Source organism: Ailuropoda melanoleuca, chromosome 6 (genome assembly GCF_002007445.2).
Source record: "Ailuropoda melanoleuca isolate Jingjing chromosome 6, ASM200744v2, whole genome shotgun sequence".
Taxonomy (NCBI): Eukaryota; Metazoa; Chordata; class Mammalia; order Carnivora; family Ursidae; genus Ailuropoda; species Ailuropoda melanoleuca.
In genome coordinates this window covers 105,795,141-105,821,964 of record NC_048223.1, presented here as the reverse complement: position 1 = coordinate 105,821,964, position 26,824 = coordinate 105,795,141, and the positions used below count along the sequence as shown (strand labels likewise).

The window sequence follows — 26,824 nt, the reverse complement described above, 5'->3', positions numbered from 1 at the left end:
TCACAATGAGATACAACTGCAGGCTTATTAGAATCTAGGCTAAAATTGAAAAGACAGACCATAATGAGTATTAATAAGGATGGGCAGCACCTGGACATCTCATGTATTCCTCGTGGAAGTGTAAATGGTGCAGCCACTTTGAAATAGTTTGCCATCTTCATAAAAACTGGAAGCTACATCTACCGTATGACTCAATCACTTCACCACTCGGTATTTGTCCAACAGAAATCGGAGCATATAGCCATAGAAACACTTGCACAGCAATGGTCACAGCAGCTTTATGTGTAATAGCCAAAACCTAGATTCAAGCTAAATGTCCATTTATGGGTGAATAAATAAACCAATTTTGGTATATCCATAAAATGGAATGCTACCCATCAAATAAATAAATAAATAAATACTCATACACACAGCAACATAGATGAATCTCAAAATAATTACGATAAGAGAAGAAAGCCATGCAAAAAACTGAGTTTACACTGTATGATTCCTTTTACAAAAACTCTACAGAATGCAAACTACTCTATAGTGAGAGCGATCAAATCCCCAACTGTGACAATGGTGGCGGTGAGGTAATGAAGAAGAGTGGGAGGAAGGAATTATGAAGGAGCACAAGGAAACTCTGGAGTGGGGGTGGGTGATGGATATGCTCCTTTTCTTAACTGCAGTTATGGCTGTGTGAGTATATTCCCGTCAATATTTGTCCAATGCGTACACCTTAACTCTGCAGTTATTGAATATCAATTATACCTCGATAAAGTCTTTACAGAAATCTGAAAGCAACTAGGGGCACCTGGATGGCTCAGTGGGTTAAGCATCTGACTCTTGATTTCAGCTCAGGTCATGATCTCAGGGTTGTGAGACCGAGCCTCATGCTGGGCTCCAGAGGCTGCTGAAGATTCTTCTCTCCCTCTCCCTCTGTCCCTCCCCCCATCGCTCTCTCTCTCTCTTAAAAAAGGAAAAAGAAAGAAAGAAATCGGAAGATAACTCTTACACTGGCCTTAGCTTTACTTTAAATAATGTTTATGAGCACTTAAAAATGTTTAACTTCAAAAGAGTATCTTAACTCTGAGTACAGCAATAATGTCAAACATTTCTGAGGCTAGGTCAGACCTTCCCCCCAACATATGCTCTTGTAACAATCAATATTTCCATTTAGTAGCACTTGTCAGAACTGCCATCAATTACTTACCTGATCAATGTTTCCCTTTCCCATGGCCACAGAACTAGCGTCAGCACCCTTCATTACTAAATCCCTAGGTCCTGAGAACTAGTTAGTTCTCAGTAAATATTTGTTGAATGTAATATCCTTGACCTGGTATCTGTATGATAAAGAGCAGGCATTGATACTTCAATGGCATATGCTTAAAGCAGAGGAATGGTTTTTGCTCTCTATGCTTTTCATTTTCCCCTTTATCTTATCATTTTTTCACTTGACAAGAAGTTTTTTTCAGTATTTTAAAACATGAATCTGTTGGGGTTTGCTAGACTCAGGTCTCTGTTAGTAAGTTACTGGGAAGGTAAAAAGACAAACCTTGTGGCATAATTTCAGTGATTTTTAATGACGGATGGTGTGACACCACCCATGGAGATTACACAAATAATATCAGCTATTTACCTGACGATTAAACTGGCATTGTCAACATCAAAAAAGGGAAAGAGATTGTATAAACCTAAGGGTAGACGGACTGTATCACAAGTAATGATCTACTCGTGAAACTCGAAAGCTCCCTTCGGGGGTTGGGCCTCTGGGCTAGACGGTTTCCGAGACCATCCAGGCCTGATAGACACAGGAGAGTGGATTCCTCAGCCGCCTTCCCACATCTTAATTATGAAAACATTCAAGCTCAATATTAGTACAGCAGTATTTGAAGAAAGGAAAGTTAATATATCTTTTTTCCCTCACTCATTCCCCAGCTGCCTATTACAAAGCTTCTAGATTACAACCTCTGGTATCTCTACCAAGCACTTTAAATGAAAAAGTCTCCATTTTAAAGAGCCGTGTTTCAATAACTTAGACAGCTCCTGCTAGCTGCTGCCTCTGGCACTCTGGGCAGCTGAGGGAGGCAATGGGGCAAAATGTCAGAAAAGTAGCTAACGGGGAAAAGCGACCACAAAAGAAGGTCATTATCACCTCCATGGTACACCTTGGCAGCCATGCCTACCAGGGCCTCCCCTCTACTACTCTCTGCTTTTGAGAAACAGGCACCTCCTTTGTCAGGAATGAAACATGCTATGGGCACAGCCCTTGACCTTAGATACTCTTTCAGGCAATCAGACTATCAGATCGATGGTGTCCTTTTGGCTCTTGTCATGGTCAGAATCATCAGGCACTCTTCCTCCCTGTGACTTTATGCAGTCACAAAGTCTGCTTCTATTTTCAAATCACTCTATCATTTGCCCCTTTCTTTTCAACCCCACAATTATTACCTTAATCCAAGTCTTATTTATCTCTTGTCCAGGGTCAATTTAAGATCATTGCAGGTTGTAAACACTGAGAAAAACATTAGTCCTTCCATCCCTTATGTACTTATAAAATATAAAACCATAAAATAAAAAGCTTTCCATATGCTGAAATGAATAGATTCTTTCCAGATTTTTCTCAAAAATGTAGTTTAGTTAATGTTTCCACAGACAATCTTGACCGGGGAAAGCTTTCTCTAGAAAGTCATATTTACACCGAGTTTTAGGACTAGCTAGATGAAGAAGGGGAGAAGGTCTCCCAGAGGGAAGCGGATGTGCCAAGGTATTCTGGTGTGAACCAGGAGGGTGCATTCCCTGTGGCACGAGCTAAGGAAGTACACAGAAAGAGGGGCAGGAAATTAGACAGGATCCAAAGTATGATGGCCTATGTGCTAAGCTAAATTTATCCTCCAAACTACAGGGAAGTCGACAATAAATTTTAAGAACAACTGATGGTTGCCAGAGGGGAGGAGGGATAGAGGGTTGGGTAAAATGGGTGAAGGGGAGACGGAGATACAGGTCTCCAGTTATAAAATGAGTAAGTCACAGAAATAAATGCACCACATAAGGACTACAGTCAATGATACTGTGACAGCGATGTAATGGGACAGATGGTGGCTACACTTGTGGTGAACATGGCATAATGTATAAACTTGTCAAATCACTAAGTCATACACCTGAAACTAATGTAACATTGTGTGTCAACTCTGCTCAAAAAGGAGAAGAAAAAGGAGGAGGAGGTGGAGGAGAAGAGGAAAGAGGAGGAGAAAAGAGGAGGAGGAGGGGGAAGATCTGTAACACATTAAGGTCAACCAAACCTCTTTCTGTAACTTCTGGCACATCTGAGATCAACTGACATTTTCAAGTGCAAAGAAAGAATAAAAATAAAATACCAAAATAAAACCAAACTAAACAAATCTAGATTATACAAGCACATAGCCATGATTCTAAAGGATAAGTTTCCATCTCAGGCTCTTTCAGACTGTTCCCTCAATGTTCTTCCCAATGGTCTCCTTGGCCTGGGCAACATCCTTTCTGCTGTGCCCTCTCTGATTTCCTAACTTTATCCAGAGTCAAGCCCAAAGATCATTTGCAACCTTCCTGACTAGTCTCAAGATCTTTCATGTGGCTCTGATTTCCATCTTGGGGTAAGTCCCACACTCACTTCATTACCCCCCACCCCCATTGCAAATCCCTCCTGGTGGTTGGTTCCATTCCACATGTCTTAGGAACATCTCAGGCTACAAAGCAGGACTCCTACTCTCCCCTCACACAGGACAGTAGGGACCCAAACCTCAATAAGACATTGATCACTCACCAAACTTGACATGTGTCTATGTTATGGGTGGACGGTATTCCCTCCAAATTCATATGTTGAAGACCTCACCTCCAGTACCTTAGGATGTAACTGTATTTGGAGACAGGTCATTTAAAGAGTTAATTAAGTTAAAATAAGGTTATTAGGGTGGGCCCTAATGCACTATAACTGGCCTCGTTTTAAGAAAAGGAGGTTAGGAAATAGATACACATAGAGGGAAGACCATGTGAAGATGCAGGGAGCAGATGGCCATCTATAAGCCAATGAGAGAGACCTCAGAAGAAACCAATCCTGCTGACACCTTGGTCTCAGGCTTCTAGCTTCCAGAACAGTGAGACCTTACATTTGTATTATTTAATCCACCTAGTCTGTGATACTCATTAGGGCAGACCTAGCAAAATAATACAACATGTGACAAGACAGAGAACTTTTTTTTTTTCACCAGGATTCCTCTTAAGCAGACTTCTTCTTACTTCAGGACTTCATGGATCAGTGTAAAGAGGAGTTAAAAGTATAGCCTGGATAGCCGAGTCTGGGTCTGTGGATGCTTGGGCATCCAAGAAGCAGGTGCAGACAAGCTGAGGATTTTGTCTGCTGTGGGACAGAAGACCTACTAAGGCTGCGGGAAAGGTCAGTGAGGATATCAGTTTCCTATCACTGCTATAACAAATTGCCACAAACCTAGACAATACAAATTATTTTTTTATAATTTATAGAATATAAATTTAACTTATAAATATAAATAGAATTTATAGAATATACATTAAAATATTTTCTGGAAGTCAGAAATCTGAAATCAGTATCAGGTTAAAATCAAGGTAACCACGTGGCTGCCATTGCTTTTGGAGGCTCCAGGGGAGAATCCATTTCCTTGTCTTTTCCAGCTTCTAGAGACCGCCTGCATTCGCTGCCCTCATGGCACCATCACTCCAACTTCTGTTTCTGCTGTCGTTATTTCTTTGACTCTTCCTTTTCTGCCCTCCTCTTATAAGAACCCTTGTGATTGCACTGGGCTCACATGGGTCATCAGGATTCTCTCTCCATCCCAAGATCTTTAACTTAATCACATCTGCCCAGTCCTTCTTGCCCTGTAGGGAAACGTAATCACAGGTTCTGGGGATTCGGAAGTGGACATCATTGGGGGAGGGGGCATCATTCAGCTTCTGGTCTTCCTCCCCAGAGGGTGGCATGACAGAGGAGAGACTAGGTACACAGAAATGTTAAAGGAAATTTCCTGAGTGGGAACCAATGTGCTATGATCCTTGACACCACAATTCTTCAGCTACCACCACCTAATCCCAAAATGCCTGGCATACTTGGTTCTAGTTCCCCCTAGGAGCAGTCATGACCCAAGAATTAAGTAGTTTATTTGGGAGACAGTATGGGAATAGAGAAATTACCCAGGCAATGGAAGGCAGTCAATACATGGTATATTACAAAGCCAGCTAACTCTGTCGACAGCTAAAGCTTACCTGCAATGGGAAATTCTGGGGAAAAAAGTGTGTAGCACTTGGCACAGAGTTGTCCCACAGGAGAAGTGAGGGAACAAGAAGATCTATACACCAAATTCTGTTGGTCACTGGCTGAGGGTTGCTCCCACATGTTGGCTCCCTGGCACTTCTGCTGCGTAATGTGCAGAGAAGTGCGGCAGCCTCTAGAGGGTCTGGAGATAGGCCTCCAGCAAAGAAATGCAAATCCTAGCAATCAGATGTCAGTGAGAACACACTACAGTGGAAATACCAAATGCGCACAGGCAGGACATCAACAGTGTCTGTTAAAATTCGATTAGACCAATGCCATGGCTGAGTTTTGCATTCTCACTGATGCAGGGTTGAAATACTCCATAAACATGAGGTAACAGCTGACATCTGGAACACACAGAGAGTAAATATCAACAGAGCAGTGGCTTCTGTGCTTGTCTTACACCTGACGCATCCAGAACCGCCCTTATGGCCACTCATTCTATAAACTTCTACACGAAAAGCAGCCTCGAACTTCTTGCTATCTGGCTCCAGCTCAGGACTTCTGCGGAGTCCCTGTTTCCAGTATTTCCCTGGTCTGGAGCCAGTTTCCCCCTCCTCTCCCACTCCTACCACATTTGGCTTAGACAGAACATCAATCTGCACTGCCACACATCTCTATTGCTCTTTTGAGTAGATGAAAATATATTGGATAGAGTTTCTCTCCACCTACTACTTCCTCCCTTGATTAAAAAAGAAAATTAAAAAAGAAATGACAAAAAGAAAAATCTCCAACTGTTATCTGTTCCTTCCATTTCACTCCTCGTCCTCAGCCCTTCTTCTCCACCCCCAGCCAGAAATCAGGCACTTCGGGAGTTTCCACGGCCACGTGCAGGAGGACAATATGCATGTGGGTACTTTTAAGTAAGAAGTCAATGTTCTAGAATTTAATTTTCTCCTCTCACATTAAATCTGCCATTCTTCACATAATCGGAGTGATGAATGCAGAGTCAGACTTCGTCTTCCTGACATTAATACCCATCAGGACTTCAAACGCAAACAATTGTGACATTCGACTTTATAAAAATTACCAAGTGCACCAACTCCGCTTAATTAAACAATTTAAAAGTTGCTTTTGTTACATTTAATGAATGATATATTATACTGCAATGAAACATGCAGCAATACAAATACTTCACAATGCTTCCAATTAAGACTCACTTCACTTATGCCAATTGACAACACAAGTGTTCCACACTTCATTCAGTTTGTGCATTTTAAATGAACTGGTTAGTGAGAAGGGTGCTTCTGTGCTAATGAGTTTTGTAATCAAGGCATCTATTTTAATTTCAAATTGGCTAGATTGGGGGAAATTGCTAGACTAAATGACTGGTACTAATTAGGATTATAAAAATATTCATCATGCCATGGAATTAACATGGGGGTCTGATTTTCCTACATTTGCATATTGCTTGAGTTTTGGGGAAAAAAATCTTGACAAATTGTCTTCTCTTTAGTAAATTGAACAAACACTATATCTGTTTTAGCCCTTCTTTTCATTTAAAGCATAATACATATTCATGATTTGTAAATGAAGTTAAATGATTTCAACTTCTATCTTCATTACCATATTAAAGATGTTGTCTCCATAAAATTCCTTAAAAAACTTCAAATCATAGTATTACCTATTTAAATGGCAAACTCTTTGGTTTAATCTACATATTAACCCACGTGTTGGAACAAATTAATGGGCAAAGAGAGCAAAAATGGACAAAATCTGAAAAGGAAACACAACCACCTTGTTGTTTCTTTCTCTGCTGGAGGCAGAATTAATTAGTCCTATGGCCTAACATCAGTAAGCAGTTTGATGGCTTCCAGCCTCAAGGTCCCATCCTGGAAAGTGCCATCAGCTGAGGGATGTGACAGAAGAGCCACTGGATTCATCCGAAGGTCGAGTCTTGGCATAGCTGATTTTGTTGTCTCATTATTACAGCGTTTTCTGGGGCTAGGATCCAGTGTGAAGTGGCCCATATGCATTTCTGCCCAGATGGGTGGGAAGGCTGTCCACCCACTAGGGAGAGTGAGGTGTGATGGTGAGCTGTAGTGGGGGATCTCAGAAAGCCTAGGAGAAAGAGCAGGCCAGGCCCTTCCCTGGCTATGTGCCCTTGAGCAAGTGAACACTGCTCTCAAGAGTCATAGGCTCACCTGTCACCTGGAAATAATACTATCCACCTTGCAGACTCCTACGAGAATTCAACATAATAATGTACATAAAAACACCTGTCACTGCCCATGCATAGGAGATATTTAAAGACATATATCTCCATTTCTGAGAAGCACCTATATGTCCTGCGCTGAATAACATAACACAGGTGTGTAAGAGTTATTCAGCACAGACCTTAATTCACTGCATATGTCTCCACCCTTTGGCTCCAGAGTATTTGTTTCCATTACAGCTGTCAAATCAAATAACCAAATACTAATTCAATGTTGGGGTATAGTCGCAAAATTCATCTGAAAAAACTACCAGAATAAATCACTTCCTTAACATCTATCTATAGTGGGTGCTTCTAAATAATAAAACCTGTATCTATCGCTGAGTTGTACATAATATAGATGGAGGTTGTAGCCAACAAGAGTGCACTTTTGTTAGGAGAAAGCACATAATTTCTAGAGTTTCACAGTTTAAAAGGACCAGAGTGAAGAGCAAAGCTTAAGAAAAGAGAAATCTTAGACTCAATGCAATCCGAGTTCAGGGAAATTTCCCTCCACACCACACTGCCTCTTGAAAAGGAATTTCAACAATGATTTGAGACAATTTTACCTCAAGTGACCCTATTCACACCTAAAATGTTTTTTAAGAGCACTATCTTATAACGAGGACAGAACACAAATTATTTAAAGTGGACTACTTTTTAGAATTTTTTCAATTATAAAAGTAATCTAATGAAATAGAAAACTTTGAAAACAAATGGTATGGAAAAAGACCCATAAACATAATTTCATCGTCTGAAGAGAACCCAGGAAATATTTGGGAATATTCCAGAATCCATTCCTTCTAAAGTTTTTCTCCCTCCCTCCCTCTTTGCTTCCTTTCTTCCTCCCATTGTCTTATTTTATTTTTTGCGTATCTGTATTCAAATAGCACTACTTTACTTAACATGTCTTATGCATGAATGTATAGATATACATGCGTATATATATTATGCATATAATATGAGATATATCTGTATCAAATAGGAGCTAATGTATATTCATGTTGTTACATGGTCATCATAACCACCATTTGGATGGCTGCATAATATACTGGCATGTATGGACCATGATTTAAACTCTCTTAATGTTAGGCATTCAGTAAGTTTCCATGCAGGTTTTCCCATTATGAATGACTGTGCTAAACATCATACCTAAAACTTTGTGGTATTTGGTATTATTCTCTTGGTATGGTCTCAGAACTGGAGTAACTGAATCACTGGATCAAAGTTATGATATGCATGGCTCCTTTTTTTAAGATTTATTTATTTATTAGAGAGAGAGAGAGCGCGCGCATATACACGCACATGCCAGGTGGAGGGAGGGGCAGAAAGAGAAGGAGAGAGAATGTCCAGCAGACTCCCGGCTGAAGGAGGAGCCTGATGTAGGGCTCGATCCCACAACTCTGAGATCATGACCTGAGCCAAAATCAAGAGTCGGACTCTTAACTGACTGAGCCACCCAGATGCCCCTGTGTATGTCTCCTGATACACACTGCCAAGGTACCCTCCAGGAGGGCAAACTCATTTGCATGGCTATCAATATTATGTCAGAATATGGGTTTTGTCTCAATTTTGCCCCAGTCAGGGTCATTGTAATGTCATGTAGCTGATTTCTGGCTAAACTGGTGAAGGAATAGACAAAGATGAATTCCTTGGAAGAAAAGTTAGAAGACAGCAGGTGAGGGAAATGACAGAGAAGGAGAAGTTTAAAAATATCGACTTTAGAGAATTAGTGAACCAAAGTCAGTAATTCAATGATGTCGAGTAAGCACGATTCATCCAGAGCATTTGTAAAGAAACTTTCAAAAAGCCCCTTTAAAATTAATTTCATGATTCTTCTGCATTGTTCTTCTCCCTGCATAATCTCTGCTCCCTCCCAATTTTTTCTCCTTGTGTTTATTTTTTTGTCTGTTAAATGAGATGCTTTTCTCAAATATCTGACAATCCTTCTCTATCTGCTTCTATTTAATAGTATGACACTGAAAAGCTGTTTGGAATCTATTTGTTTATGGGTGAGTCCCATGACTCTGGTCTTCACAGTAAGGTGACTAGGGCAGGGATCCGTCCTTGGGGACTCCCATAGGAGTAACCTTAAGAGGTCTTTTCTCTTGAACTGGTCAGATTCTTCGGACAGGGCTCTTTATATGCCATTTTTTTTTAATTTTCTCCTTCTTGCATAATCTCTAGTACTTCCAAATTGTTTTTCCATTTGTTTCTTTCTCCTGCCAGGTACCATTAAGTCCTGTGTCTCTTTGGGATTCTGGGATGAAAACTGGTTACTTCTTTGCTTTCTCCATTGATGAGTTAGGACTCAGCTTTCTTAGGTCTGCTAAGGTAATTACCACTAATCTACCTACTCTCTAACCTTCAAAACTATGTTGCCATTTCCTCTCCTTTTCTGGTCCCTATAGGCTTATGACTTTTTAAAAAATACATTTACTGTTGTTTTAGTTAGTTTCAGGAGAAAACAGAGCCCAAGGTATCTGTTCAAAAGGCCACCTTAAACTAAAAACTCTATACTTTTTAATGGGATAAAATAATTTATAACCCAGCCAAAAACAATGGTAATACTTTTTAAAAAAACATTTATATGCTTCTGCAAATATTTAAATTGTTAGCATAATTTTTAATAAGGCATTATTTACATTATTTATTTTATACTATGAGACACTGATTTTTAAAGCAATGTAATTCCAAATAAAAGTATATTTCTCAATGTCAAAGCTAAAAAAAAAATTAACTAACTAAATAAATAAAATTGAATTAATTTCACATGTTTCATTTTCAAAAATGTGTTCCTTTCTGTGCCATAAGAAGAATACCCAGTTGCAGCAAAATTGAGGTGAAATTCATATTCTGACATAGTTTTGATGGTCATCCAAATGAGTCTGCCTTCCTGGAAGACACCTCGGCAATGTGTATCAGGAGACATACGCAGGGGCACCTGGGTTGCTCAGTCGGCTAAGCGTCTGACTCTTGATTTCGGCTCAGGTCATGCTCTCCATTTGGTGGGGAGTCTGCTTGAGGATTCTCTCTCCCTCTTCCTCCGTCTCTCCCCCCGCTCATTCTCTCTCACTCTCTCTCTAAAGTAAATAAATAAATCTTAAAAAAAAAATAACCCCTGACTGATAGCAGCCCCCCGGGGGGTGGAGGATAGTGATTGCACAGTGCACAAAGGAATTCTGAGAAGCCAGTCATGTGCTCCTTTAATCAGGGTGCTAGTTTCATAGGTGAATTCAGTTTACAAAAATTCATCGAGCTCATGAGATGTGAACTTTTCTATTTTTATGCTATACCATGCCTTAAGAGGTTTAGAGACTGATCCTGACTTTAAAAGGCCAGGTCCTGTCATACCAGGGTGAGTGGTTAAAATGGAGGCAGAAAATGAGGCAGGATAGAAGGTATGGTTGGGTCAGGTAGACTGGTTCCTAAGTCTAGAGAGGCTAGTCAAGGAAGGGACAAGCAGAGGTCCATGCAAATGGCCTCATGGAAACCGGTGTTTCTATGATGATGGAGATAGCACATCCCCACTGTACCCATGAGCGAGCTCTCTTGAAGAGCACAGTCAGCTTGCCATTGGTGAGGGGGGCTCTGGATTTTCTTTCTCTTAAATGATACACAAATGGTTTTACAGGCATGGAAGGGACCTAATGAAATTGCAATGTTTTTCTTTAAATAGAAGGTGCCCTTCAGTAGTACTCTCATTCCATGGAGGATACGCTTCAAAACCACAGTCATCCCTAGTTAATCCCCAGCAGCTTTATCCCCACCAGGTGGGGAGATATAAAGCCTGTTTCTGCCAATGGCTACTGAGGAATGTTGTCATCACCTGCTAATCCTGGAGCTCTTAATACAATTACATTTCTAATCTGAGGGTTTACAGGAGAATACAAATGAAGGGAACAGCGCCATTTGTATCCAGCATTCCCAGAGTACAGGTTTAAACTTCTTTTTGAATTTCCAGGCCCTCCACACTCCGGATACTCTAATTTGCCTGTTCCTGCAGGACACGACAGCCCAGGATAGGGTCCAACCAGCAAAGCCTGCATGGAAGCCCATCACCTCCTCCGCTGTGGACTCTGTTTGGCCAGTGACCATGCCCGACCCTGCATCAGCTCCTTAACCAGCTTGTCAGTCCGTCAGCTACTATTGAACTTGGCTGGTAGCAGGTGATCAAAAACAAAAAAAACAAACCAACAAAAAAACACACAAAGTGGCCCACTGCGCCCAACTACTAGAAGAGCAACCCTTCATTATGTGTGCTAGTGTTTCAGAAAGTGGTTTTTATGTTGAAAATATTAATTCTAGACCAGTCTAGCCCAGAAGTGTGTGAGAAACAACAGTCTGAAATCCCGTGGAGTTCCTCATCTCTGATCTCCAAAGCCAGCTGTATCTGTTAAAGTTTCATTTTGCCAAGAAGATAAATGATAATAGAGAGTTTTGTAACTCCACTTCTCCTGCAGAAAAATAGCTGTTTTCAACTGTCTCCTGCGGAAGACCCCTGTGCCAGGACGTATGCGCCTGTGAATACATGAGCGTGTGCCCCCTTAAAAACAAAACAAAACAAAACAAAACTACACCAAGTCTCTTGTCAAAATGAGGGTTGTTTAAAAATCTAGCTTTCTACAGCAATGAGAACAGCACCTATCCATTTAGAGGACTGTAAATTCTTCAAAACCTATCTCAAAGCCTTTTTTTTTTAATCTCAGTTTGAATAATATTATTGAGCCCTCCAGCTCATCCAAAACATCAGTGTAGTTTCAGTAACCAGTGAGGCCATAGCCTGATGGAAGCAAAAGAGAATCCTACTTCTTAAATAACTCGTAAATACACAGCCCTCCAAAGACATTCTAGGCTTGATTCAGAGAGGAGAGGAGGGGAGTAGCTTTTCTTTTATTATTCCAAATTTGATCAACCATAACCTATTACTTTTGCTGGCTGTTTCGCAAAGATTCTTTCTTATAAAGCATTTCTGAAGATTCATATACCCAAGAAAGAATCTCTCGTCTTTAGTCAGTACTGAGTTCTTTTATATTAAAATGCAAAGTGCCAGGAGAATCTGTAGGACAGAAGAGGAGCTGGCACAGGAATTAGCAGGAACTGGGAAGCTTCTAGGATGGCCAGAATGGAAGGACTTAGTCAAAAGCCCAGGTCAACTTGAACAGGAAACAGAATAACTTTGCTATACTGTGACACATCAAAACTGGAGAGCCATGGCCCTCCAAAGGGTCAAGTGCAAAGTGCATTTGTCTCTACCTCCCCACCCCTTTGCAGGTTTGGAAGTTGGGAGGCTTGGGTGATCTTCCACAACCTGGCCTTGACCAGTACAAGGTAGCCACAGTTCCTAGTTGACTCACAACCTGCCATTCAGCGTCTCAGCTAACACAACGTTATGTGCATGTCTCAATTTCTAGCTACAATTGTGTTCTATCCAGAAGGTATTTCCTTAATTCTCCAGCAGTGCCTTTACCCAGTGAGATCACTTGGCAAGTCTCCTGCATCTCTGAGGTAGCAATTTGGAAGGTAAAGCAATTGGATATTGTCCCTTTAAAATATCATTCAATTAGGTCTTTTGTAATACATACAACCTAACGAGATAGCCTTACTGATTCTAAAGAAATTGCTAGTGCATTTCATCAAAGGCACAATAATGGAAACATCGATTCACTCCTCACCACAAACATCTCCCTTCGATGCTGCAGTTACCTTCCTACTAACGCTTTTCATTTTCTCTAGAAGAAACCAGCTGCCTCGATGCATGCACATCAGAGAAGGTTCCAGTCTGAAATAAGACATTTGTATATCAATCTCAACTCTCCATCTGCTGCTCCATAGCATCCCTCTCCTTGACTCTAAACCAATTAATTATTCCAAAACAAAGACAAACTCTTCTAACCCCTGGAAGATGGAGGCTAGGTGTGTTACACAGCTCTGCAAATGTTGCCAGGGGCATCATCTGCCTCCTCACACCATTTATTTAAAAGAATGGCAGGGTACCAGTTAGAAACTTTATGGGACTAAAGAACATTCAGCCATTTTATGCAAAAGATGTCAACAAGAAAGAGTACCTAAGGAATAATACATCCAGAAATGTGCAGTGTGATTAGGAAAATCCATCAACACACACTGCCACATTTCCAAATATTTTTACTCTGTAAAAAAGGCAGCCACCAAGCCTGAAAGTATTTTGAATGCATGATATCCACAAGACTATGTCATGAGCAAAGCCCCAGATGTTCTCAGTGCTATGGAGATGGGGGAAAAGGATCCTCCTTCTAGATACACCCAAGGCATGCTGCATCTGGTTCATCAACCTCTTAGCGCGAGATGTCTAATCTAGCTTGTCTCTATATAAATAAAAACACAGCTTAGGATTTCTGAGTGTCATCTAAATAAATTACCATCCAGCCTTTAACAATAGCCAAAACATTTAATTTTTTTAAAATACAGCTTCAAAATTCATAGCAATACGAAGCATCTAAACTCACAGACTATCTGACATTTGGCTAAGTCTTTCATACAATATCCACTTGATGCCATGAAAGAAATGTATTTGCAATGTCTTTTGCTTTGCAAATGTCATGTGGCTGTCCTTAGGGGATTGCATTAAGCACCTGGCACCCACCATGAGGCTCCATTAATGAGAGATATAAAGGTTATGCTGAAATTATTGTTTAAAGGTGCTGACATCTCTCTCTCTTCCTGTCTGTCTGTCTGTCTCTCTCTCTCACACACACACACACACACACACACACATTTACAATCACATATTCTAATATATACTGAGGAGCAACTGTCTCAGGTTTTAAGAGAGAAGAGAAGAAGTGAAGCTATTTCAATTAAGGTTCATCTGTGGATATCTCTACACGAGGCAGTGCTTATAATTATCTATTTTCTTTCACTGATTGATTCCACAACATGATTACATAATAGTTTGGCATCAAGCACTGTACTAAGGTTCTATGCTAAGGAAATACAAAGAATAATCTGAAGTCCCTTTTCTTTATATTAGAAGTTGGTCAGCTCCAGCAAGCTCAANTTTCTTTCACTGATTGATTCCACAACATGATTACATAATAGTTTGGCATCAAGCACTGTACTAAGGTTCTATACTAAGGAAATACAAAGAAGAATAATCTGAAGTCCCTTTTCTTTATTAGAAGTTGGTCAGCTCCAGCAAGCTCAATACCATAGCATTTATGCTTTCCTCCACGAAACTGTTCACCTCACAAATATTTACTGAGCACCTATTAAGTACCAAGCACTGTGCTACCACCGGTGCTACATCAGTGAGCAAAACCAGACCTGCTCCTGCCCTCCTGGAGCTTGCAGTCCAGTGAGGAACACAAGTAATTCAAAGACCACATAAGTCGACGTAAATTTCACCCATGACAGGCCCTCTAAAGGGGAGGTGGACAGCACTACACCACGGAGCACTGAGCTTTGTCAGGGATTTGTCGGGAAGGGTAGGGAGGACGTCCTGGGGAAGTGATACTAGATCTGAGATCTGACAGCGATGAAGTTGACTTCAGGGAAAAAGATTCCAGGCCCAGGAAATGGAGCCAGGGAGACAGCTGGGATGAAGAACTGAAAGAAGGCCGCTCAAGGGAGAGTGGTAACGGTGAGTCAAGTCGGAGGAGGGACCAGCTAAGGAGGTCCTAGCAGATGCTACAGAGGACTGTGGTCTTTTTTCTGTGAGCAAGGAGAAAGGGTGGAAATCCTGAGATCTACATTTGGGGAATGGATCGTTCAGGTGATAGTATAAACACATTGGGAGAGGCTCTGGTCATCACTCGAATGATACATATATCCTATGTTTGAGTGGTGGTGGTAACAGAAGCCCATGGAATTAAGAGATAGAGAGAGAATGATAGGTTAGAGATGCTAGCTTAGGAACAAGGGAGTATTAAGGATACCTCCTGGGTCTCTGACTTTTGCAACCAAATGGATACAATTAGGGAACACTGGAAGAGAACCAGCTCTGTTGGAGGAAGAGCAGAAGTCCATTTTTGGAATACACTGAACCAAGAGGTTTCTGAAGCATACGATAGACAACGTCAAGTACACAGCTGGATAAATGGATCTTGAGCTCAAAGAGGAGGACTTACTGGGTTATTATATCTGGAAGGTACTTTTAGAAAACAACAAAATGGACATGTTTGAGAATTCCCTTCCTTTGCTAAACTACAAACAATGGTATATTCAAATTTTACCAAATCAATGCAGCATGGCATGCTGGAATATTCCCTAGACTTGGAATCTGACAACATTCATTACAGCTTTGGCTCTTCCAACTCCTGGCTTGAACGAACACCTTAGCCCTTCTGCACCTTCCTTTACTACAATCACTATAAAATTACTATGAATACACATTTCCTACTTTAAAGGTCAAATGAGTAAAATTATAGAGGAAACCATCTTAAGCCTATGAAATGATAAACAGCACTGCCAATAAGTGACACACACCTGACTGCATGTTTTGATCCTAAAGAGCAGGGAGCATTCACGGCTGCTGACAAAATGAACCCGGTTGGAATGATGAAACGTCACTGAATCCCCTCCAAAACTTGGACTAAGTAAACAAGTGCTTTTCACCAGGTGGTACTGGGGTGACAAGATGTGAATAAAAACAGTGTTTATTCACCTTTTGATCCAGACTGTAGGCCAGCACCCAGTCCTCCTGCTTGGGATGGAAGAGCAGACTCTGGATGTAGAAAGTGAGCCGGTATTTCTGATAGGTGGCCCCCTCATCTGAGCTGATTAATATGCTGCTCTCCATTTCAGGATCACTAAGAAGCATGATCTAAAGAAAGGAGAGGGGAGAAAATACAGATTGAGTTAGCATGAGAGAATAAATACAAGAAATTAAAGCATAAATATAAAGTCATCTGTACTTGTATATCACAGCACAGAAAGGGGCATGTGGGTCTTTATATGAAATATTGGCATTTTTCCCCTGATTTAGTCCTTCGTTGCTGAACGGAGCTGGAATATTATGTATGGTTAGGTCTGCATACAAATGAGGCTTCAATTTGTGATGTCCATCTTATAGGTACTTTCACTGCTGATGTCCATCTTTTAAGTAATGGGAACATAATTCTTATGGTCCTCTGTCCCCTGACCTTGAGACCATCACAAAGCCCTTCCCCTCTCCCCCTCCCTCAATTGTCCAGGGCACTCTTCATCAGACCGTGGTTCTTACTTCCCTTTAGTCTTGAAAAGGATCCCCCTCTTATCCCACTGCCCTCTTATCCCACTGTTTGTTTTGTTCTCTCTGAATGAATTGTTTGAGTGATTTAACTGACTTAAGTGGTTTCAAGGATCCCTTTGTTCTACATACTTTCCAAAGCCCCTATCCCCAAAGGCCCCTGGGGCAAAGACCGCTGATCAAGAAAGTGCATCATCCCCAAGCCAAATGGACAGAATGGTGTAGTAGAAAGGTTTTGCCATCCGAGGGAGCAGATTCAAATTCAATGCTTCTCTGTTCCTCATGAATCACCTTGGAAACCTACTTAACTCTAGAGGCCTCAGTTTCCACAACAATAATTGAGTATCACAATATCTGAAAATGGCTTTGAGCGCTTGACATAACATACAGTCTTACAAGTGATCGCTATTAATTATCATTGACCTTTCAGTACTTAACGTAAAACCCCCCTCCCATCAGTGCAGATTGGCTTCTACTTATAGTACCTGGATGACATTGGTCTCACTAAAGGTGTGCCTACTTTCCAGTATTTAATCCAACAGATACTTAGGCACTTGGACCTTTCCCACAGTTGAACTACTGACAGTCTTCAAAACACATGGCAATTGCATCCTTCTTGCAGCATTCTTTTCTGGGGGCTTCCATAACATCATGCTCCTCTTGTCTTCCTTTAGGTCTGTTTTGAATACTCAACCTTCTCTGCTCTCCTTATAATAAGACTATTGCTAAACCTTCAGTGTAGACCAGACCCTCTTTTCTTTTATTCAACGCACTTTCAGTGACTTCTTCCAAGCTTTTTTTTATTTTTTTCAATTACCATCTTTCTAGGGAAAACTCAAGAATTCAATCTGAATCTCAGACCCAGCTTCCTGGCAGATTCTTGTATTTGGATGTCCACAAACACCTTAAACTAACCATGCCCCACAATGTACCTGATCTCAGTCCTATCCCTCTCCCACAGTGTCCTGCCTGGCTCAGTTCATGTTTCTACTAATGATTCAATAGAAAGCCAAAAACCTGAGATTCATCCTTGACTCTCCTTTCCCACTCACCTCTGAAAATTAATTAGTCTTTGAACCCCATGTATTTTACCTATTCATTAGCTCTAAAATCAGATCCATTCTCTTCCTGCCATTATAACTACCATAGTCCAAAACGTTATAATGTCTACATTGGATTACTGTAAAATACCCCTAGCCAATCTCAGTGCTGTTACCTCTTGCCCCTCAATCCACTTTGTCACACGGCGGCCAGAACTACTATCCCGTAAGACAAACCTGATTCCAACATCCCCCTACAAAAAACCATCCGATGGCTTATCATTGATCTCTCTGTATTCTAAAATCCTTAAAACAGCCTAGCAAACTCTGCCCCCCGCTTTTGTCTCTGACTTCATCAGCACGACAACCTTTTTGACCTTTATTATTCAGCAAGACCCAGCTTCTTTGAGTTCCTCATGTTTGCTGAGTGACTGAACAAGCAAACGAGTTTATTTCCTCTTAGAGTTTCTCCTACTTCTGGCTACACTGCCACCAGTCGTTAGGGCTATTTCTACACATGATCGCACCACAGGGCCCAAAGTACAAGATAGAGCCAAAAACTATTCCCATACCTTATAAAATAAAATTATTAAATAGCAGGATTTTAAAAATGTTACCCATGGTATATATTACTATTATAAAGTAAGCTTTAAAACAGATTAAATCCCTTTAACTGCAAAGATTCATAGTCCTTTTCCTCTTTTATTCCTTTATAGCTTCCAAGACAAGCTTACTTTCTTTTTCTCAAATATTTGCTTTGGCTTCATTGAAATAAGTTATTACTAGTTATCAGCAAATTTTTAAGGAATGGATGCAATATAATATTTTTTTTTCATTTGTATGTGAATAATGTAGGGGAAATGCTCTGAGATGGATTTTTCATTGACAGAATAGCTTCACCTCCCTTGGCACTGTGAAGGGGTAGGGTAGCAGATAAAAGCACCCTCACTGCCCTTGAGAACACCTCAGAGGTTACATCTACACTTCTCACAAAGTCTGAGAGGACAAAAAAGGCTGAGGAAGAATGAAGCTTTCATCACCACCCTGACTTGCTTCCCACCATGTGCTGATGGGCTACATAACAGGCAATGAAATCATTTTTTCCCTGGTGCAGAGAAATTAAACTGCTTATTTTATGCAGGTATAAAGAAGCTTCATGCCTATGATTTTAATTAGAAGATAAGACCAACATCATAAACGGACTTTATTTTATATACTATATACTGAATAAGGGTTACCATCAAGTATCTAGTACAACGTGTTCTCTTCCACACACACACACTTGCACACACAGATCATGTATCCACAACAAATGCTGCATGTATGTGTGCCACACACAGACACGCGTTCACATGTACACCGATGCTGTGTATAGGAGCACACACACACACATTAATGAATGCATACATAAGGCATCTTGACACTGCGTGGTGGTTTTAGAGAGGTTTTGTTGGCAGGAGCACATTTTTATTGCAACCTTTCTCTGACATTCTCATCAGAAATCCTTTTATATACTTTGATACCACTGGCAGTGTCTGTATTCAATCCCAGTTTCTGCGAAGAATGAAATGAAGGGAAACAGAAACCTGTATGTTCTGGATTCTGAATCTGTGCTGGGCACGTCACCAGATACTTTATCAAAACCTCACACAAATTAAGTGAAGTATCATCAGTTGTGTTTTATAGATAAGGAAACTGAGGCCCAGAGGAGGAAAGCAACTTGCCTACCACCTCCTCTGAGTGGCCCAAATGCCACTACCTGCCCCTAACACTAACACTTCCTGCACCTTGAAATCACAGCACTTTACTATCTTTACCAAGGGATAGGCAGGAGTCAGAGAAGCAAAGCTTCATCCTTTTCCTAAGCGTTTCTAAGAAATCCACCAAAAAAATAAAAATTAAAATTAAAAAATTAGCTTCAAGAAAGCCCCTTTCCTCCTCTCATTCATAGCCACTTCTTGCCTAGAGGCCATGAAGAATTAAACTAGTAGGAAGCCAAACAGGAAATAAACTGTTAGTACAAAAATAAAAAAAAAAAGAAGAAGAAAGAAGAAGAAGGGACCATAATATTAAGATAAATATGAGAGCAAATGCTTCGCCAGAAGTTGTCTCAAGGTAATACACGGGTATTGTGTATTAATATATGACATACGTAAAGAAAATCATCCCATATCCACCCCAATTTTTACTCTTAAGCAGGGATTTCAAATGCAAATGCCTAAGAGGGCAAAGCAGGTAAAATAAGTGAATGAGGAAAAAAAAACTAGACAAGGAGTGGTGAGGAATTTGCCAACAGGAAAGGCACACACCTTTCCTTAAAATATTTAATTTTTTAAAAAACTGTATCCAAATTAAACATGTGGACTGAATTTATGAACTAGGCACATGACTCTTATGAAGTTATGATAGTCTGTTTCTACTGAAACAAAGAAATGTACAACCCTTGCCCCTTAATTTTTAATTACAGGTATATAGGTACAAAACCTTCGGTGACGCTTTAGATGTCTGTGTGTTCTGCATTTGTGCGATTTGGACAATATGAATGGGGAAGAGTTTCCACTGGAGACTTTTGTTTTATTTTGCTTTTGTTTTGATTCTTTATCCAGCTTTTCCTGACATAAGACATGCAGTGGGGGTGTATGTGGGTACTGGAAGGAGAAAAGGGTATTTTAAATATGGTTTAGGAGAGTTATTAATGCCATAGGCTCTGGAGGGCAGATGGCTTGCGTTCAAATCCTCAGTCTGCTACTTTGTGTGTAAATGTGAGGATATTGCTCAATTTTTCCAAGTCTGTTACCTCATCTATTTAAAAAAAGAAGAAGAAGAAGGAGAAGAAGAAAATTGCATCCAACTCACAATGCCATGGAGAGGATTAAATGAGATAATGATTCAAAGAGCTTAGCACAGGCACGTAACTGCTAAATAAACATTAACCTTTATCTTTAAATCACCCAGGGTAAGAGCACAACTGAAGTGAGAAGGAGGCTGGAGACAAATTGAAGCAATTTGGGGATTATAAGCCTCCCTCTTGGCTCCCAGCATTCCTGAGCTTTGTGGATAAAAATGAAAGGGATTTGTGGTGGGGGGGAAGGGGAGTTGCTCTTCAGTGAACAGAGTTTCAGAGGTGCAAGATGATAAAGTTCTAGAGAGCTACTGTACAAAAATCGTGCTCAGAATTAATGAGACTGTATTATTGTACCATTTGAAGAGTTTGATGAGAGGGCATATCTCCTATCAGATGTTTTTTTGTTTTTGGTTTTTACCCCAGTTAGAAAAACCATGGAAGGGTAAAAGAGAAAAAAAAAAAAAAAACCACTACATTTTACATGCATTTTACATAGCTGGTAATATTTTAAGAAACATGCACTTTATTAGCATATATCAACCTTGCCACCATGAATACCCATCAGTAGGTAATGGTGAATTTGCTAAATTCATTTGTGGCTTTGAATGACCACACTCCTCTCTTTGAAGGAAGATTCCACCCCTTGAAGGAATTAAACACATCACTGAGCTAGGGGTGAGAACCTCATACAACCAGTCTCTACGGATTTGGCCGTTTGCTGTACATGAATTGTCTGCATCTCAGGTTAGAAATGGACAAGCTTTACAGTTTATCAACATTTGGAATATCTTTTTTCTTTTCTTTCTTTCTNTTTTTTTTTTTTTTTTTTTTTTTTTTTTTTTTTTTTTTTTTTTTTTTTTTTTTAGTGTGTAATGTTTTTCTGCAGGAAATTCCTCGGGAAGTTGAATAACAGCAGCCCTAATTTTAATGGAGTTTTGCAAATTGCAAAGGACACGCATGGAATTCAGAAATCAGGCAGGGGCTGTGCTTAGCCAACAAGCCTGTTAAGTTTACTTGAATCTAAACCAGTCAAAATTAGTTTTGAAGAGGTCAAAATCTTCCCCACAAATCTTTCCACAATGCACCCTTTCCTGTTGCTTGGCATGTCTTAAATAATACCATTGAAGAATATGTTATTTTAGTCAATTGTATCCTCTCTGTTCTGTCTGCCATCTATAAAATGGGTGAAAGCTAAAGGTTTCTCAGTCTCTCACTCTGCCAGAGAGCTCAGACGTGCAAAGAACAAACTGGAGTTCAGTGCTTTGAAAACGGTCTCAGAATACAAGTAAACTCCCTCTGAATAGAAAAGGAGAAATACTATAATTTACTGTATAATTCAGTCTTAATGGGAGATGCTTAGCACGATGCTCAATAAGAAATAATGATAATATCAATACAAGCTCACAAAGAATATAAGAGAGATGCTCTTTAAACTGACCCCCAAACCAATTGATATAATTGATAGGTTGTTGAATATTGACTTATACATAAATAGAGCCTGTTATAGATAAGGCTTTTAATCACAATATAACAATATACCAGCATTCACCACCACCTCCATCTATCTGTCTATCTATCCATCTATGCATCTGTCTATCCATCCATCCACCCATCTATCCAACACCTCATATACAGTGGTTCTCCGCAGGGGACATTTAGCAATGCATAGACACATTTTAATTGCCACAACTGGGGGGCAGGGGTACATATAAATCCTCTTTTGAGAAAAATATGTAAACTACATACACGTTTTACAGATATACATTAATGCATATTTATGCTTTTACACATGTCTCTTTCACCTACTACCATTTATACATGCCACTCACTTCACCAAGATGAGACTCCCCGTCTTTCTACCTCGACCCATTGTATTAAGCATGTTTATCCTTGTCCTTCAGAACTTAACACAAGCATCACCAATAAAGCAACAATCACTGAGGCCAGTTGGGGGGAAAAGCATAGAAACAACAACTCAACAACATAAAACAACTGGGTTAAAAAATGGGCAAAGAACTTGAATAGACATTTTCAAAAAAAGACACATAAAAATTGGCCAAAAAGCACATGAAAACATGTTCATCATCGGTAGTCATTAGAAAAATGCAAATAAAAACCACAAATGAGACACCACACCTCACAACCACTGGGACAGCTATGATCAAAAAAGACAAAAACTAAAACCTGAAATTAGCAAGTGTTGGTGAGAATTTAGAGAAATTGAAGCCTTGTGCATTTCTAGTGGGAATGTAACATGGTACAACTTCCATGGAAAACGGTATCATGGTTTCTCAAAAAATTAAAAATGGAACTTCATGCAAACCAGCATTTCCACTTCTGGATATATACCCCCAAAGAACTGAAAGCAGGGTCTCAAAGAGATGTTTGTACACTCATGTTCATAAAAGCATTATTCACAATAGCCAAAAGGTGGAAGCCATCCAAGTGTCCACTGATGGAGGAATGGATAAACAAGATGCAGCATATACACACAATGAGCTATTACTCAGTCTTAGGAAGGAAGGCGACTCTGACACATGCTACCACGTGTAGGAAATGCAAGGACATTATGTTAAGTGAATCAAGCCAGTTACAAATAGACAAATCCTATATGATTGCACTTACATGTGGTACCTAGAGTAGTTAAGTTCATAGAGACTGAGTAAAATGGTGGTTGGCTAGGGGAATGAAGAATGAGGAGTTGTTAATGGGTAGAGACTTTAAGTTTTGCAAAATAAGGGGAGCCTGGAGACTCGATACATATTTCCCGAGAACAGAAAGGTGCTGCTTTGAAGTTTGCATTAGAATCTCTATCAACAAAGGTACCGCAGAAGACACTCTAGGCATTGCTGCTTTGGGCCAGTGGAGTCAGGGATGCCTTTCAGGCCAAGGCAGGACAAGATTACAGCCTAGTTGCACAACAATGGGAAGGTTTATGATGGTCAATTTTATGTTATGCACATTTTACCACAGTTTTTTTTTTTTTAAACACAAAAATAGGGGCGCCTGGATGGCACAGTCGGTTAAGCGTATGACTCTTGGTTTCAGCTCAGGTCATGATCTCAAGGTCATGTGATGGAGCCCCACGTGGGGCTCCACGTTCAGTGCCAAGTCTGCTTCTGATTCTTTCTCCCTCTCCCTCTGCCCCTCCCCGCTCACACTGGCGCGCGCTCTCTCTCAAATAAACAAATAAAACCTTTAAAAAAAACCCACGAAAATAAAAATATACAGTTAGGCACAAAATGACATAAAACAACATGCCAAGGAAAATGTAAAAGTAATCAAACAAACACATAAACACTATTTACTCAACCATTATTTACTGTCTTTATGCCAGGCTCTATTATAAAGACTGGAATAAGAACAATAATCAAACCAAATGAGAAACCCTGCCCTCAGAGAGCACACACACTAGTGGGGGAAAAATAAGCAATAAGCTAACAAATAAGTAAAATATATAGCTTTTCAGATGGTGATAAATCCTTCAGAGCAAAATAAAGCAGGAATGGAGATAGGAAGTGCTGAAGAAGGTCTGCAGTTTTACCAGTCAGGAAAGGCTCAGGGAGAAGGTGACATTTGAAAAAGGCTGTAGGAGTCCAGCGAGCTAGAACAGAAGGAAGGAGATAGAGGGCTGGAGATGGGGTCTGTAGGTGATAGAAATATCCTGGCTTTATCCCTAGTGATGTGGAAAGCACTGGCGGGCTTTGAGCAAGGCACTGACAAGCCATGGTTTGTGTCTTGACCCTTTCACTCGGGCTACCGCACTTACTGCATAGAGCATTGCAGGAGCGGGGGACAGCAAGGACAGTGTCAGCGTCCAGGTGGAGGCCACTGTAATGATCCAGAGGGAGAAGCTGTTGGCCTGGGCTAAGGTGAGTGCTGAGGTACTGAGATGTGCTCTGTCTACGTCTCTGGTTATTTATTTTTAAAGATTTATTGATTGATAGATTTGAGAGAGAGAGAAGAGCAAGAGAAAGAGCATGAGGCGGGAGGGGAGGGGCAGAGGAAGAGGAAGCAGCAGGCTCTCCACTGAGCAGGAAGCCTGATGTGGGGCTCAATCCCAGGACCCTGGGATCATGACCTAAGCCAAAGGCAGATGCTTAACCAATTGAGTTACTCATTCTGCCCTCTGGCTATATTTTTAAGGAAAAATCAAAATGATCTGCTTATAGATGAGACGGTGGGTGTAAGAGAAAGTGAGGAAACCCAATACAAAGTTGTCTACCTGTACGTTCATCTCAATGTTGCTTATCATAATGAAAAGTTGGAAATAACTCAAATTGTCTGATAGGGTTTTGGCCTGAACAACTGGGAAGACAAAATTCACATTTATGAGATAGGAAAGCCCATAGAAGGGCAGGCTGGGGGCTTGGGATTGAAGAAACATGGCTGTGGAAAGACTAGGTGTAAGATGCCTAACAGACGTCCAAAAGCGGCCATTAGGTAGACAATGGGTGGACAAGGCATATTTTCAGAGAGTGGGCTGGCCTGCAGATGTGAACAGAGGAGGTATCCGTGTTTGAATAGCATCTAAAGATGTGAATCTGCAGCTCAACAAAACAGCAAATAGAAAAGTGAGCTCTTGTGCCTGTTGGAGGGTCAAAGAGATAAGGGGGCACCAGAAAAGGAGTGTGAGAAGGGAAGGAAAACCCCAAAGAGTACAGTGTCCTCGAAACCCTGAACCCAAGGAAAGAGAGGCTCCCAGGGAAGAGAGTATTCAACTGTGGCAAATGCGGCCGACAGTAAGTGGGATGAGCGCTGAGAATCGACCACTGAATCCAGCAACTTGGAGGACACTGGTGACCGTGGCAAAGACAGTGCAGCGAAGTAGATGGACAATCAGTGTGGAAGCAACTAGAAGTTGGCATGGCTGTTCTGGAAAGCAAAGTGGCAATATGGAACAAGACTCTTATAAATATTCATACCTTTGATCCTGTCATTTCTCTTCTAGGAACCTGTCCAAGGAAACCATCAGAGACCCAATAAAAGGCTAATGCACCTATAGGATCATCTCGGGGTTATTTAGAATAATAAAAACTGGAAACAACACAAATCTCTGATAGAATGATTAAAGAAAGTAGGCCAAACTCATTCAGTGGAATATTATGCAGCCATTCAGCATGAATTCAAATAGTTTCATGACATGTGAAAAACAATAAAATGCTTAAGCAGTGTGTACAAAAGCAGGCTGAAAACACATAAGGCATAATCTCAATTTTGTTAAATGTTGTTTATATCTCATGTCTAAATTTATGCATAGATAAACAACTCGACAGAAAATTCACTACATGTTGGCAGTTACAACTGTGTGGCAAGATTGTAAGTAATTTTCATTTTTTTCTTTATACTTACCTATTTTTCCCAAATATTCTGCAATGAGCTGATATTATCTTCTTAAGAATTTTTTCCCTCTCTCTCTTCACACACACACACACTCTTTCCCATTAGCCCTTTCAAGAATCTTCAACAGGATTATGCAACCCACTGCCCGCTCTTAGAAAAACTGGGGAGCTGGATAAGGATCTGTGCACACTGTAGGCACTACTCTGAGCACAGGAAAAGTGTGGGGGGAAGGTAGGATAGTGGGGGGATGTCAATGGAGATAGCAACGAAAGTACCTCCCAGCCCAGGACTGGTGTTCCTGAACTACTCTCTGGAGCAGGAATCTCTGCTGCCTACCTAGTCCCATGCTTTAAACCATGCAGCCCACCTTGCACTGCGTGATGGATCCCCCCTCTGCCCCCAGCCCAGCTCTGAACATGCTGTTTCTTCTCTGGAAGAAACTCCAGTACCCCTTACATGTCATGAAAACCAAGCTTGGCTTCTCAGCCACTTCACAACTGGGTTCCCATATTGCTCTCAGGCTCAACCACGACCACACAACCATGTGTTCTACAAAACATTCCCCCGCAAATTTTGTTCAAATCACTATGCCTTACCCTAACATTCCTGTCTTTGCTAATGCTACTCTGAAGCCTGGAAAGCCCAGCATCCTCCCTGCCCATTCTTTCCTTCAAGGCCCATTTTAATTCCTTCCCTTCCATGAAGCCTCCTGGATACACCAACAGACCAACGTCTGCTTTCTATGAACTCCACTGGCAAATTTGTTATCACACGGAATATCTGAAAAGTACAGGGCACCCGGGTGGTGCAGTTGGTTAAGTGTCCAACACTTGGTTTCAGCTCAAGTTGTGATCTCAGGGTCATGAGATAGAACCCCGCGTCAGTCTCCAGG

General features: G+C 40.7%; 1 protein-coding gene across 1 annotated transcript in view; it reads right to left on the bottom strand.

Moving 5' to 3' along the window:
- Positions 1 to 26,824, bottom strand: part of SORCS3 (sortilin related VPS10 domain containing receptor 3) — a 606,047-nt gene that overhangs the window by 257,250 nt on the left and 321,973 nt on the right. The window contains exon 4 of the mRNA XM_034663620.1: positions 16,141 to 16,299. Coding sequence (XP_034519511.1) covers positions 16,141 to 16,299 — 159 coding nt within the window. The remainder of the gene's footprint in view (positions 1 to 16,140; positions 16,300 to 26,824) is intronic.